This window comes from Mya arenaria, chromosome 9, assembly GCF_026914265.1.
Source record: "Mya arenaria isolate MELC-2E11 chromosome 9, ASM2691426v1".
In the NCBI taxonomy this organism is placed as follows: domain Eukaryota; kingdom Metazoa; phylum Mollusca; class Bivalvia; order Myida; family Myidae; genus Mya; species Mya arenaria.
In genome coordinates, this window is record NC_069130.1 from 55,012,786 (window position 1) to 55,026,034 (window position 13,249).

The window sequence follows — 13,249 nt, forward strand, 5'->3', positions numbered from 1 at the left end:
GACATAGTTTTATGATGTTTTTGCTTTTACACCTAATTGCTTTAACTTGATGAAGACTGAATGAAGTCGAAACGCGTTGAAGTAGAGGGAGTTGGTGTTCGTTTTTATTATCATTTTTACAATCATCTATGTGTTAAACATAACATGACAGCAGGGGAAATGGACGATTTTCCTAATTGCAGCTATTTGGGAACTGGTGCTGAACGGCTAAGTGTATCAATCCTGAAAAAGAGAGAACTAAATTAGGATAGAAACTATCATTGCCATTGTATCGGACTCATTTATGGTATCCAATACTTTATGAGGTACGTATCATGGATGTCTGGTTCCTACTTATTATGTTACTATAATTTGAAAAAGGTGTCATGTGTTTTATCAAGAATATGTAAAATGCATAACTGTTCCAATGTGTTTTTTTGCAAACAAATATTTTTGTTTTTCAAAGATTGCAATTTGATTATTTGAGTACTCTGACACAACTGTATCTGTATTTATATTTTGGTCATTTATTTGCCAAATTGGTAACCAGTAGGCAAAACTATTTTAAATAATACCGTTATTCCACGATATTATTAATTTATCATTTATAATTGCAAGGCATGAGCGTTTAACAATATTGCCATGGCAACATGAAATGGTAAGCTTAGTTGTTCATCTGATACCTTAATTTTAGATATAAAAAAAGAAGTTGCCTTCACCTCGAACTTTAAAATGCAACAATTTGAAGTGCATTCTGAATTTAGCTGTTCTCATACCGGTTAAAACAATATTAATACATATAATTTAAGTGATAAAAGCTTTGATATAATTTAAGACTAATTCAGGATACTACCATGATGTTAAGATGTATCGTAATTAAATGTGTACACGTAAAAAACAGGTTACGGCTGCTACGAAATATACTAACCGGCAATGCCAGACTGCCAAGCAGCATTGTAATCACAGGCCACCTCATTCTTCACGTAGTCCATCCTGTCATCTTTGTAGCTGTCGTCTGCCCCTGGTCCACCAACAAGTGCGCCGTACAAAACGTGGGGATTTGGGCCTGGGTTCTTTTGCTCGTCCCATCCACAAGGGGCTGGCATGCTTGGGCAAGAGCTGGGTTGGTAACAAGAAATATTTAAAGGTATTTGAGCCATTTGTTTAGTCTAAATCAATTTTTAAGAATGATTGTGAAACGAATTAGTAAGAATTAAATGCGCTAACCCATGCGCTTACAACTTCGCTTTAAAGGTCAAACATTGCGCCATGCAATTAATGATGCTACGTTTGGTAACCTTGTGTATAATTTGCATCTTTTTATAGAGATAGCATGTACAAATGTATACATGTTTCCTGCGTTGTAACTCAAACTAATGTTTTATTTGAGTGACTTCTAAATTAATTGTAAAAACGCTTTTCATCGGGATCGTCCAACATGCCAGCTGATATGAGAGCTGAAACTACTAATTAGGTTGACACACATATATATTCACGACATGGTAATATAAAGTATGTCAATAATAGCGTAAAACACATATTGTGCGTTTTACACATATTTTCGCACAAGTAAAATATAAATTTCAAATGTAGTAGATTGTTTCTCATAGACATAACATTAAGCAGTTGTTACTATGGCAGGAAACCCGTTTAACTTGTGAAACACCCTGACAAAATACTGTGAACATCCAATTACTATCAATATCAAGATCGTCAAAACAATATCCATTATAATAGCATACAAGGTCAAGACATACTACTTGCCATGCCATATTCTGATGCAAATCAACGTGTGCATTTTTGTCATGCTAATTCCATATCTCATATTCTTGTAACACCACGTCAAACGTCAACGAGATAGTCTAAAGGTTTATTCCACACTAAGTATAATTTATTAGCTATGATGTTTTTGCAAAAGGAACGACAATTGCGTTCAAAAATGAAGACGAGGGTATTGAAATGTCCATACTTTTTTCAAAGGAAGGTTTTCATGTAAATGCAGTCTTTACTCGGAGTGTCTTCTTCGTGTTTTACGAACCTTTATTTTATAGTTAAAACATACATTTTGAGTACACAAAAGATTATTCACGTCAAACAAATAGCACTACCTAGATACATGAAGCGTTCGGCTGCACGAGAAATGGCACAACAGCGAAGTGCTTTGAAGTCATAAAATATAAGTCTACATATAACTATGGTCGGACATTTAAGCATCTCGGTTTTTTGTAGACGACATTATAAGGTCTCACATAGATGAGGAATAATTGTCTCATACATATTCGCAGTTTACCTTGATCTATGATGTGGACGTTTAGGCGCGTTGTTACCGAAGCCTACGACATAGCTGCGGTTTGTTGGATTATCCCCTAAGGCGTAGTTTATCTGGCTGAGGGCCCAACATCGGTACTGTTGAGGATGGAGACCCGTATCCGCTGCCATTAGTGCGGCGGTCGCCATGTTAACTGAAAATAAAACAAAAATAAAGGATAGCCGAAGACGGCGCCTGGATAAAATGACCATGTCCGTTATTAAATCTGACCAACGTTTCTATGATGTTTTTTAATATAACGGCTTCATGCAACACACAAAATTGTTTTGACTGTCGTTTCAAGATTTTACAACATAAAGACGGCTGTTGCCAGACCAGGTGAAATGTCAAATAAATCACCGATTCACAGTTATGCATGCGGACGAGCATTCATATGAGGACGTGTGTTTGTGCTGTACCTTTAAAGCTACAATCTATATGATGTTTTTATATGTAAACTGTTTAACTATTCACGGAAACAAGAAAGGGTTCCTTTACATAGATTACGGGACGTTGAAAACATATGTTATTGATAAGGTTTTTTCCCCAAAATTTTAAACATTTATCCAGGGACCATTGTTCTTTGAATATTGTAAACATGTGTCCCCAATGAATCTACTCAACCTCCAAATAAAATCGATTTTTCTACCTTTATATCTAAGGGTTTACAATATTCTCGAAGTTAACCAATGAGCATCAAAACAATGAACTTATACAGTATGAAATTCACAGCGAGGAAAACACCCGTATACAGTACATACCAGTATATCTGAGAGCTCCCCATTGTAGCCTATAAGCCATTCCACCGGGTGTATAAGGGAGAGTACCGCCTGGCATCCAGTCAGTGAACGTCGCCTCAATATCGGTCTTGTATTCGTCCTTGTGGGTGAACTTGTACAGCAATATCTATATTTAAAGAGAAATATTAAATAAGTTGACCTAACGTAATTACAGAAATCACGCATCTAGCTAATTACGAACATGTCTATGATAGTACATTTGACTACATAATAGCGTCTGGTTTTGGAGGAAAGTAGTTTAACACCTACAAATGAATCGCGACATTTGACATAAACTGTTTCCATTAAATACACGCACTCTTTTTAACATTCATTAAGATCATTCTTGAGACCTTTCAGAATTTATGAAATGTACCAACATCAGTGTATGTTGTTTTATCGTCCCAGGAGTCTCCCCATGCAGCACCGGTAACTCTGTCCTGCTCAGCGTTCGTCAAGTATTTTGCCTCACCTGTCGCTTGATACAGCCACATGGCTGCCCAGGCCAGCTCATCTTGGTAACTATCGGATCTGGGTGATATGATTTAATGATATTCAATAACTTATAGAGGACGTTTTAAATTAAGTTTGTTTGTAAAGAGCGGCTTTATCTTGTAAATTTGACATTCTTATATATTTATTTTGTCTTGTGCGCCTGTTGTGAAGAGTGAAGCCTTCTTCTTTAATCCTTCATTTTGATTCAAACAATTATCATAACGATTGTGCTCTACAATGAGTGTCTAATATCCAGCTTTTACCTGTAATAGGCAGCAGCCTGGTTGACACTGTCGCTATATTTTCCCAGAAAGTTCTTGGCAAAGTCGTACAGTTGTCGGGAATGTGTCAACAAGGTATTTGCATAAGTCGCATCTGTAAGATAAACCAAACACGTTTTATCAAATTAAGCAGTATCCTTTGTTCCGTTATTTAAATTGAGCTTATCCGTTGACTATCAATATTCTCCATTAATTTTGCAAAATGTTATACAATTAAATTCTATAGCCACTATAAATTATATCTACTGAAGAAGAATGGTAGTAAGGTCGATATACAGCAAACAGAATACATAAACTATATGCGCAAATCTAGAAAATAGTACAAGATGAATTTACGTTATAACACGAACGGTCGAATAAAAAAATGAATTTATCTCAGGCTTCGATTTCACTTAAATGTTTTCTTTTTTCATTCATAAATTGTTTCAAATAATATTGCTTTTCTTTCCGAAATAGTGCGACTTTGACACATAATTTATTTTGAGGAATTACAAATTGTTGTATATCTTAGAATATAGTTTTTGTTTATTTGGAGAATTTTAAATTTCGTAGATAGAAATAGACAAAATGGAAGAAGGTAAACACATGGACCCATAGCTTTTAAGAAGTCAGAAGATTATAAGTATCTTCCATGGCCGAGAGTGTAAGATAGGTTCATTCCGACCCGAGCGTAGGGTGTTTTGCGGAAACGAGGTTTACCGAGTTTCCGCAAAACACCCTGCGCGAGGGTCGGGATGAACCTATCTTACACGAGCGGCTATGGTAGATCCTTTTTCTCCCACCTCAGTGAAACAAAATGAAGTAAAAATGTATTTTTTTGCCTGAACTCTTTTGCGCTTAGTGAAAATAATTGCGTACGGATATGCAATAATTCGTGGTTGTCATGGATATTCACGCAGTGATTCAGAGTATGTAAATGGTCTGATCGGTCTTTAAATAGTTCTAAGAAGAGTGAAGCATTATTTCTTGAAAGGTGCGTGAAAACTGTTTTCTGGTGACATTTGAAGCGAGAAATAATTAACGCGCGTTCTAAATATTGCCACCAGACAAGGTTTCCATGATGCGCTACAGACGACAGTCTTCAACAAGGGAGGTAATTACAATGTGGTGACCATTAAAAGAAGTTCCATACGGGCATTTTATCTTCGCCCGTGGGCAAGATAAGAATTTCTAGCATGGTTATATTAATGGATCTACTTATCTGAGGTGGGAGAAAATTTAGTCCTGACGTCATCCGTGTCATTATGATAAATGACGATAAATTTGGAATTTGTTTAATTTAGGAACATTTTACATATTACCAATCCCTGACATTGGTTATATTTATCATGCGGTAAATGTATATCACGACGGTCTTATTTCAAGGAAGGGGTATGATAATACGACACCTATTACACTTTGTAAAAGAAACAAAAACATATTGCAACTGCGGTTTGAATTATGAAGAAAATAGACTGCGTACTACAAATGACTATGTGAACAGTGCAGGTTGAATGGTGAACAGGGTGTAACTATAAAGTTTGTTAACAGTGGTTCTTATCCCAATTAATCGGACTGCCGGTAGGGCCATTGCCTGTGAATGTGTTAATCTGAAACGCGATACTCGATAGTATGATGATGAAATCGCGAAATCCCGAAATTACGATAGCAAAACAACGACAGTACGATGATGAAAACGCGAAAATACAATAACGAAAACGCTATAATATGACAGTGCGAAGACGACAATGCGACAACTATCGTGTTTAACCATCGTTTTGTCACGTTTTCACCATCGTAATGTCGTGATTTCAAGTTTTGGTTATCGGAGGAACGTACTGTCGCGTTTTCACAATAGCACTATCGTGTTTTCATCATCATACTGGCGTGTTTTCATCATCGTACTGTCGTGTCTTCATCATCGTTCTGTCGTTTTTACATCATCGTACTGTCATGTCTTAATCATCGTACTGTCGTGTTTACATCATCGTACTGTCGTGTTTACATAATCGTACTGTCATGTTTTCATCATCGTACTTTCATGTTTTCATCATCGTACTGCCGTGTCATCATCATCGTACTGCCGTGTTTTCATCATCGTACTGTCGTGTTTTCATCATCGAATTGTCGTGATTTCGTCATCGTACTGTCGTGTCTTCATCATCGTACTGTCGTGTCCAAGTCATCGTACTGTCGTGTCTTCATCATCGTACTGTTGCGTTTTCATCAGCGTACTGTCGTGTCTTCATCATCGTACTGCCGTGTCATCATCATCGTACAACCGTGTTTTCATTATCGTGCTGTCGTGTCTTCATCATCGTACTGTCGTGTCATCATCATCGTACTGCCGTGTCATCATCATCGTACTGCCGTGTTTTCATCATCGTACTGTCGTGTCATCATCATCGTACTGTCGTGTCTAAGTCATCGTACTGTCGTGTCTTTATCATCGTGCTGTCGCGTCATCATCATCATGCTGTCGTGTCTTCATCATCGTATTGTTGTGTCTAAGTCATCGTGCTGTCGCGTCTTCATCATCGTACTGCCGTGTCATCATCATCGTACTCTCGTGTCATCATCATCGTACTGCCGTGTTTTCATCATCGTGCTGTCGCGTCTTCATCATCGTACTGTCGTGTCTAAGTCATCATACTGTCGTGTTTTCATCATCGTGCTGTCGCGTCTTCATCATCGTACTGTCGTGTCTAAGTCATCTTACTGTCGTGTCTTCATCATCGTGCTGTCGCGTTTTCATCATAGTACTGCCGTGTTTTCATCATCGTTCTGTCGTGTCTAAGTCATCGTACTGTCGTGTCTTCATTATTGTGCTGTCGTGTCTTCATCATCGTACTGCCGTGTTTTCATCATCGTACTGTCGTGTCTTCATCATCTTACTGTCGCGTTTTCATCATCTTAGTGTCGCGTTTTCATCATTGTACTGTCGTGTCTTCATCATCGTACTGTCGTGTTTTCATAATCGTAGTGTCGCGTTTTCATCATCGTACTATTGCGTTTTTATCATCGTACTGTCGTGTTTTCATCATTGTACTATCGCGTTTTCATCATCTTACTATCGTGTTTTTATCATCGTACTGTCGTGTCTTCATCATCGTAGTGTCGCTTTTTCATCATCGTTCCATTGCGTATTCGTCGTCGTAATGTCGTGATTTAATAATCTTACTGTCGTGTTATCATCATCACCTTCTTGCGCGCATTCGCATTCTAGAGGAATTTCTCCTCACGTGACATTACTATGATGATAATGTAAAAGTACGATGACAATAACGCGACAGTACGATACTTCGATAACGAAAACGCGGTATCACGATATTAAAATTGTGAAGATAAGACTTTACGATGGTAAAAACATGATAGAATATAGCGCATAATCATCATCATATTGTCGTATTTTCGTAATCGTACTGTCGCATTTTCATCATCGTACTGTCGCATTTTCATCATCGTACTGTTGAGTTTTCGTTATCGTAGTTTCATGATTCAGCGTTTTCATCACGTACTATCAAGTATCGCGTTTCAGATCAACACATTTACAGGCGATGACCCTTACGGCATTCTGTGCTATAAAGTTGTGCATTGATGAAAATTTCACATAATATTCTAGTTATAATAATAAGAGCCACTTGAAAAATAATCTGCATTGCATTTCAGAAAGAGAACCTATGTAATTTGTGCCGATAAAATCGGTTAGTGGACCATAGTCTTCATATTGGCTTGTGCACGTATATTTTGAAATAAATAAATATATACACATAATTGAGGAAATAAATTAAATCAATTGAACAATAGGAAGTTTCAAATAATCATCAAATTACTTATGTGTTTAAAGACAAGGTATCCGGCTGCCATAGCCGCCGCCGTTTCGCCCGCTACATCACTTCCGGGTTTAGTTTCGGTGATTTTGAAGGCTGGTCGAGCCATAGTCATATCTTCAGGACGGCCCCAGAATCCGTGATCTGGGCCCCCGTCTCCGACCTTAATATAAAAAGCAAGGCCTTCAGAGGGGAGGGGATAGGCACAACCTATGAAAGCAACTAATAGGAAGATTTTAAACCCGAACAAATATGCTTAACTCGGATAAAAAGTATATCATTGTAAAGTATTCGTATTACTATGCGCACTTCAATATAATGTTTTGGCTCGTCTGTTTTCACCTTTTGTTTATTTTGGTGTAACTCGACGCATTTCATTTTTTTCAGTGATGCTAGTAATCCGATTTTTTTACTCTTAATTTCTCTTTTAATTGAGTAATAATCGTTTTCAAATAACTTGGCCGGTTTTTGGCTTGACATGTAATTATCTAGATTCTTTTTTGTAGCGCAGCTTATTCTAAGCTAAGGAATAACATAGTGTCGGTAATGAAAACTTGTTTATAAATTAAATATGTGAGCATATCATCATATATCTCACGTTTAAAAGCTAACAACGATGTCGTATATCATGTTGTTAACTTCAACCAAGTTCTGAACAATTGACCCAAAATTTAATATGAATAAAAAAATACAACAAATATGACAACAATATACTTTCCGGGCACTCAAAAGCAATGTGTTATGACGATCCGTGTCCTCAGCACATTGTAACAAATCAACAAAAATAGAGCTGCCTTCTGCCCAGCGACTTATAAATTAACCCCCTCAATAAACAAATTTGAATTTGATTTCAGTAAATGTATAGAGAGCTTTGCTAACAGTCTGAACACAACTGGACAATGATTGTGCTCGCATTCAAACAACATTTACGCTGAATATAAAGTCTTTTTACGTCTTTATATATAATGTTACATTATTGAAACGTGCACGTGTGATTTACTCAACTTACCTGTACATACAGCTCATGCGGCGCCACGTGACACTTCAGAAAGTAGTCCAGCGGCCATTTTATCGCATCAAGCACCTGCTGATGTTGCCCAGACAACGTGTACGCGTCCTTCCACTCAAGATAACCCCAAGCCAGCATTGTTGTTGTATAAGCCATGGGGAAGTTGAACTTTACATGGTCACCAGCTGGATTTATTGTAAACAATGTGAGTCGCAATGATAACAGGATTCCACTCACAAAAACAATTGTTCTGGTAGCTTTTCAATTCTATATTGTATTGTAAGCATTGTTCTATACTATATTTGAATTCAATACACTACTGTATTCGTTATTTATCAGATTCAAATTTCATGGTTTATGTTTAACTATATGAAATAAATACTGGTTAAACCAACAATTCAAATCATGAAACATACAAGTATATCGATCCTTTATGTAAACCACCATCCTCTCACTTAACATCTAAAGGCCAATGACTTAGACAAACGATTAACACATTGGTGCTCTATATAACCCCATTTTTCCGTGCCTTTTAACCACATATTTCTGCCGATCTCACCTTCCTCACTTGAAATACTCAAGCAAATAAAAACCTAAACCTTATATGTATGTTTAGGCTAGTTTACATCAGTACTACTCTCATGCAACCAGTATTCAGAAATCAATAAAAGGATGGCAAAGTTGTTTATTAAACTACAAACGTTTTAAGCCATGTGCGTGAAGACTTTCTTCGCTGTGTTTGCATGTAACCAACGTATAGGGGAAACAATTGCAACTACTTGAATCGCCATATTTACTCAGCGATAGCCCCTCTTTAGTAGGACCGCTATTATAGCACACGAAATTGATTGTGTTTCTTTACCATCATGGTAAGAGGATCAGAAACAGAAAGTCCCATATCTTAAGGTTTATAAATAAGTAATGATAAACTTCATTATATACTTGTTATTTCGGTCATGATATAAGCTTTATCAATCAAGTTTGTCATGCTAAATTTAGAACGATTAAAACGGGTGTTATTCTTTCGGCTTCAGATGTAAAAATTCTTCCAGCCAGATGACGCTTAACTATGAAATCGATTTGGCATTTTCAAAAATAATTTACACAGAAGCTTCCAAATAGAATCCGCATGACAATCCACTTCGACAGAAATTTACTTCCATAAAAGAGAATAAATGAGACATTAAAAGGGCAAGAACTTATCAATAAAGCCTATCTCAGTGACATACGAAAGTTTATTTTACCGTCATAGTATCCTCCGGTCAAATCTTCGCCATTACTCCCGGTATCGTTTAGGGCTGAATCGCCGCGCCAGGGTATGCGGTTATTAGACGGCAGTTTACCTGAACGCTGCGCCTCATAAAATAGTACCGACTTCACAAGAACTTCTTCGTAGTTGTATTTGGTCTGTTCTTGATCTATATAGATACAAAACAACCATGTTTTGGTAGTTATATGCAATTTTGTATATGGTATCACGATTACTTTTCAAGCAACATGCATGTAATTATATTTAAACGAAACAAGTGACAAGACGAATTATTTAATCACATATTTCTAGCGAAAACCTAAAGAATCATAAACAGTATTATCAGAACATTTGTGACTTTTGCCTTGTCACATAAGCTAATTGTTGATAAAATCCCCCTCGAACCCGTTTTTTTGTGTAAAAACAGGTACTTGGAAAGTACCCAACATGGCGATCGAATGTTTTCAAACTTACATTAACGGTAAAGTGTACAACTTATATTTTCAGCAATTAAATGGCAGGTTGGCAATCAGTAAGTATTACGCTTAATTATTTAGATTGTCGATTTTTGCGGGTGTTTAAAGGTACATCTACTGTAACTCATCAATCAAACACCCGTTGTGTCAGAATTTGCCAATATGTTATCATATGAATATGTATTCCACGTTGTATTGAAGTAATATTATACTGATTAAGAATAGCGGAGTGAATGTACTTTCATATCATCTAACAATTATGTAAAGAAGTGCTTTTACTGTTAGGAATAACAATCGGCGGGACCGTCTGCGTGTCTGAGGTGAGGTCGATAAACTCAGCTGTAGCGGACGGTGGGGTACTTCCGCTGAATTTTCCCATCATCCTAATCGTCAAGGTGCTTCCGGCGGCATGGTAACCCTTATCAACCTGATTTATAAAACGGTTAGATACTAGTAGGTAGTTTTGCTGGTAAAATCTTTTGCAGAATTGTAAAGGATAGCATTTGAAAGTCGGCTGTTAAGACAAACTAAATGTACATGTATAATGCAATAATTCCAATATCTCTCAATCAAAAACTTCCATAGGTGTTCCTTTATTCCGAAAACGGGCTCATCTGGGATGCCTTTGACGGATAGAGTAGCATCACGATCCGAATAGGAAGATAAACTTACCGCACTATGTTCATCATATCAACAAGACAAATATGCTATCTTTTACAATTACAACTTTATTTTATTTTCCGTCATTCGCTCAGTATTTTAATGATTTCCCTTACATGACGCTTATAAGTCGTAAGATGTTTGTAAAAATATGCCCAAAACTATTGTATGAGAGGGTATGCATTGAACGATTTATTTATTTTTTGCAAATAATTTCAGTAGATTAAAGCATCTTCATCATCGTGGCAATACTAAAGGTGATTTCTCAGTAATAAATGCTTTACAAAAAGAAGCATGACCTTGTTGAGGAGGATGTAGTCTAGACCACTGTCTCCGCCTTGCTGGACCCATGTGCCGTCCCATTCCTGTCAACATTCAAGATTGCATTGGTCAGTTTTGAGCACAACTATGCATACCACTTCTGAATAATGATGAGCTTATTGTTGTAAAGCAGTCAGTGTAATTTAATAGTATGCATTTTAAATAAACCTTTTTATTAGTTTAAAAAAAGAAAGAAGTTACATAAGTCTGATATATCATGGATGATAGATTAATGAAAGAAAATAAAAATAGTCCCTGCATATTATGCGTTTTATAGTTACCATTGCAACATTTAATATTTGTCCCAGGACTTTTCTCAATTTAAAGCTAACGCGACTGTTGATTTATGTCATACATTGCTGCCAATGTTGCCACATTTAATTTTATATAAGGATGACTCGCATTTCTTCTTGCGTTTACGCTATGTGAACGCAGTAGCGCTCGCCAGCAATGTCCATACCGCTTTTTGGTAATTTGCTCGCCTGCCCTACTGTGTTTATACAGCATAAACGCAATCATGCGAACAATACTTTTACAATTACAAATTAGCAGTTTCTTCTGTAATTGTGTAATTGTTCCTTAAAAAGTGTAACTGACAAGATTTTTTATATAAAAGAATAGCCGATATTTAAAACGTCGCATATAATTGGTCAAATGACGTCGCTGTAATCAAGTGGAAGAGCACTATTGAAAGATAAATAAAGACGACAAACTCCTTAACTCTCCCTCTCTCTATATATATCATTGTGTTTGTTTTAAAAAAGGTCTTACCTGTATGCCTGATACAGGGGTACTGAAATGTATTTTCAATTCCCATCCCAGCACATTCGACGTCAGGGGAACGGAAAACTGCCCCTCCCAGTTTGTATCCCAATGTTGTAGAAGGTTCATCGTCACCTGCGTTCCTCCATAACAACTCCCTTGCCAGGCAACCAACGTGCAAAGCATCAACCACAACTGTGTTAATTTAAAATGCACATTTGTTTGCAAATTGCGTTTTAATTGACCGTTTCTGTTAAAGATATTATTCACGTCTAATAGAAAACAAACATCCTATTATGTCTAAATGCAAACTGCTTTCATTTGTTTGACGATAGTTTGTCTAACATTCGTCTTGTCCTATGTTGTAACTTTCATTTAAAAGAAATTGTTCTTTGTTATCCTTTAAACGTATAAAGATTCTGTTGAAAATGCATTAACTAATTTCAATGAACAACTATCCGTATGGAAAGCCATTTGTTTGAAATGCACTATTTTCCAACTAAAACACCTACCATTCTGCAGAAAGAATAACTAACAGAGCGACTGTGAAATTGAATATAACATACAAATGGGCAAGTCTGGTTTTATAATAATGTGCAATCTAAATTGCATTGGCTGTGGCATCGTTACTGGCATTAGATCTTGACACTAGTCAACAGATAAGAATAGTACAAATCCAAATTAGGTTACTAAATATAGCTCTTCCAATTGCAGTCCTTTAAGTAACATTTCCGATTACTATGCTTATACAATATTTAACATCTACTGTATGCATGCTTTCAGGTAGTGTGTGCAGTCTCACAGACAAATTGTGCTAGCTCTCTTTTAGGATGTAAATGCTCAGAAAAAGTGTGTACATGTCCTCAAACTAATTATAACGAGTACGTTAATTATTAAACGTCCTTTTGAAAAATACAAACCAAATTTGCAAATAATTTCAACAGCAGCTTTTCCAATATTGACTTTAGGTTGTTTCCAATGAAATCGCAGATAGGCAATCATTCAGTATTAGGCTGAATCATTAACATTTCTACTTTTGCAGGTGTTTAAAGGTCCGCTTACTTCCACTCGCCGTTAATCACGCATTTTGCGTGCAGAATGTGTCAGTCAATAAGGTAGTA

General features: G+C 36.6%; 1 protein-coding gene across 1 annotated transcript; it reads right to left on the reverse strand.

Moving 5' to 3' along the window:
- Positions 1-82: 82 nt before the first annotated feature.
- Positions 83-12,747, reverse strand: LOC128202767 (endoglucanase E-4-like). The gene is made up of 13 exons (XM_052903903.1): positions 12,641-12,747; positions 12,138-12,323; positions 11,345-11,410; positions 10,665-10,812; positions 9,905-10,078; positions 8,661-8,845; positions 7,655-7,814; positions 3,825-3,936; positions 3,447-3,597; positions 3,049-3,193; positions 2,270-2,441; positions 908-1,098; positions 83-222 (listed from the first exon to the last, which is right to left on the reverse strand). The coding sequence occupies exons 1-13, from the start codon at positions 12,641-12,643 to the stop codon at positions 173-175; spliced, it is 1,743 nt and encodes a 580-aa protein (XP_052759863.1). The 5' UTR covers positions 12,644-12,747; the 3' UTR covers positions 83-172.
- Between the last annotated feature and the right edge of the window lie 502 nt (positions 12,748-13,249).

Coding starts and splice junctions, on each gene's coding strand:
- LOC128202767 (XM_052903903.1), bottom strand. Junction 3,937..7,654: donor CCTTGTCTTTAAACACATAA/GTAATTTGATGA, acceptor TTTATCTTACAG/ATGCGACTTATGCAAATACC. Junction 1,099..2,269: donor CGTCCACATCATAGATCAAG/GTAAACTGCGAA, acceptor TTACCAACCCAG/CTCTTGCCCAAGCATGCCAG.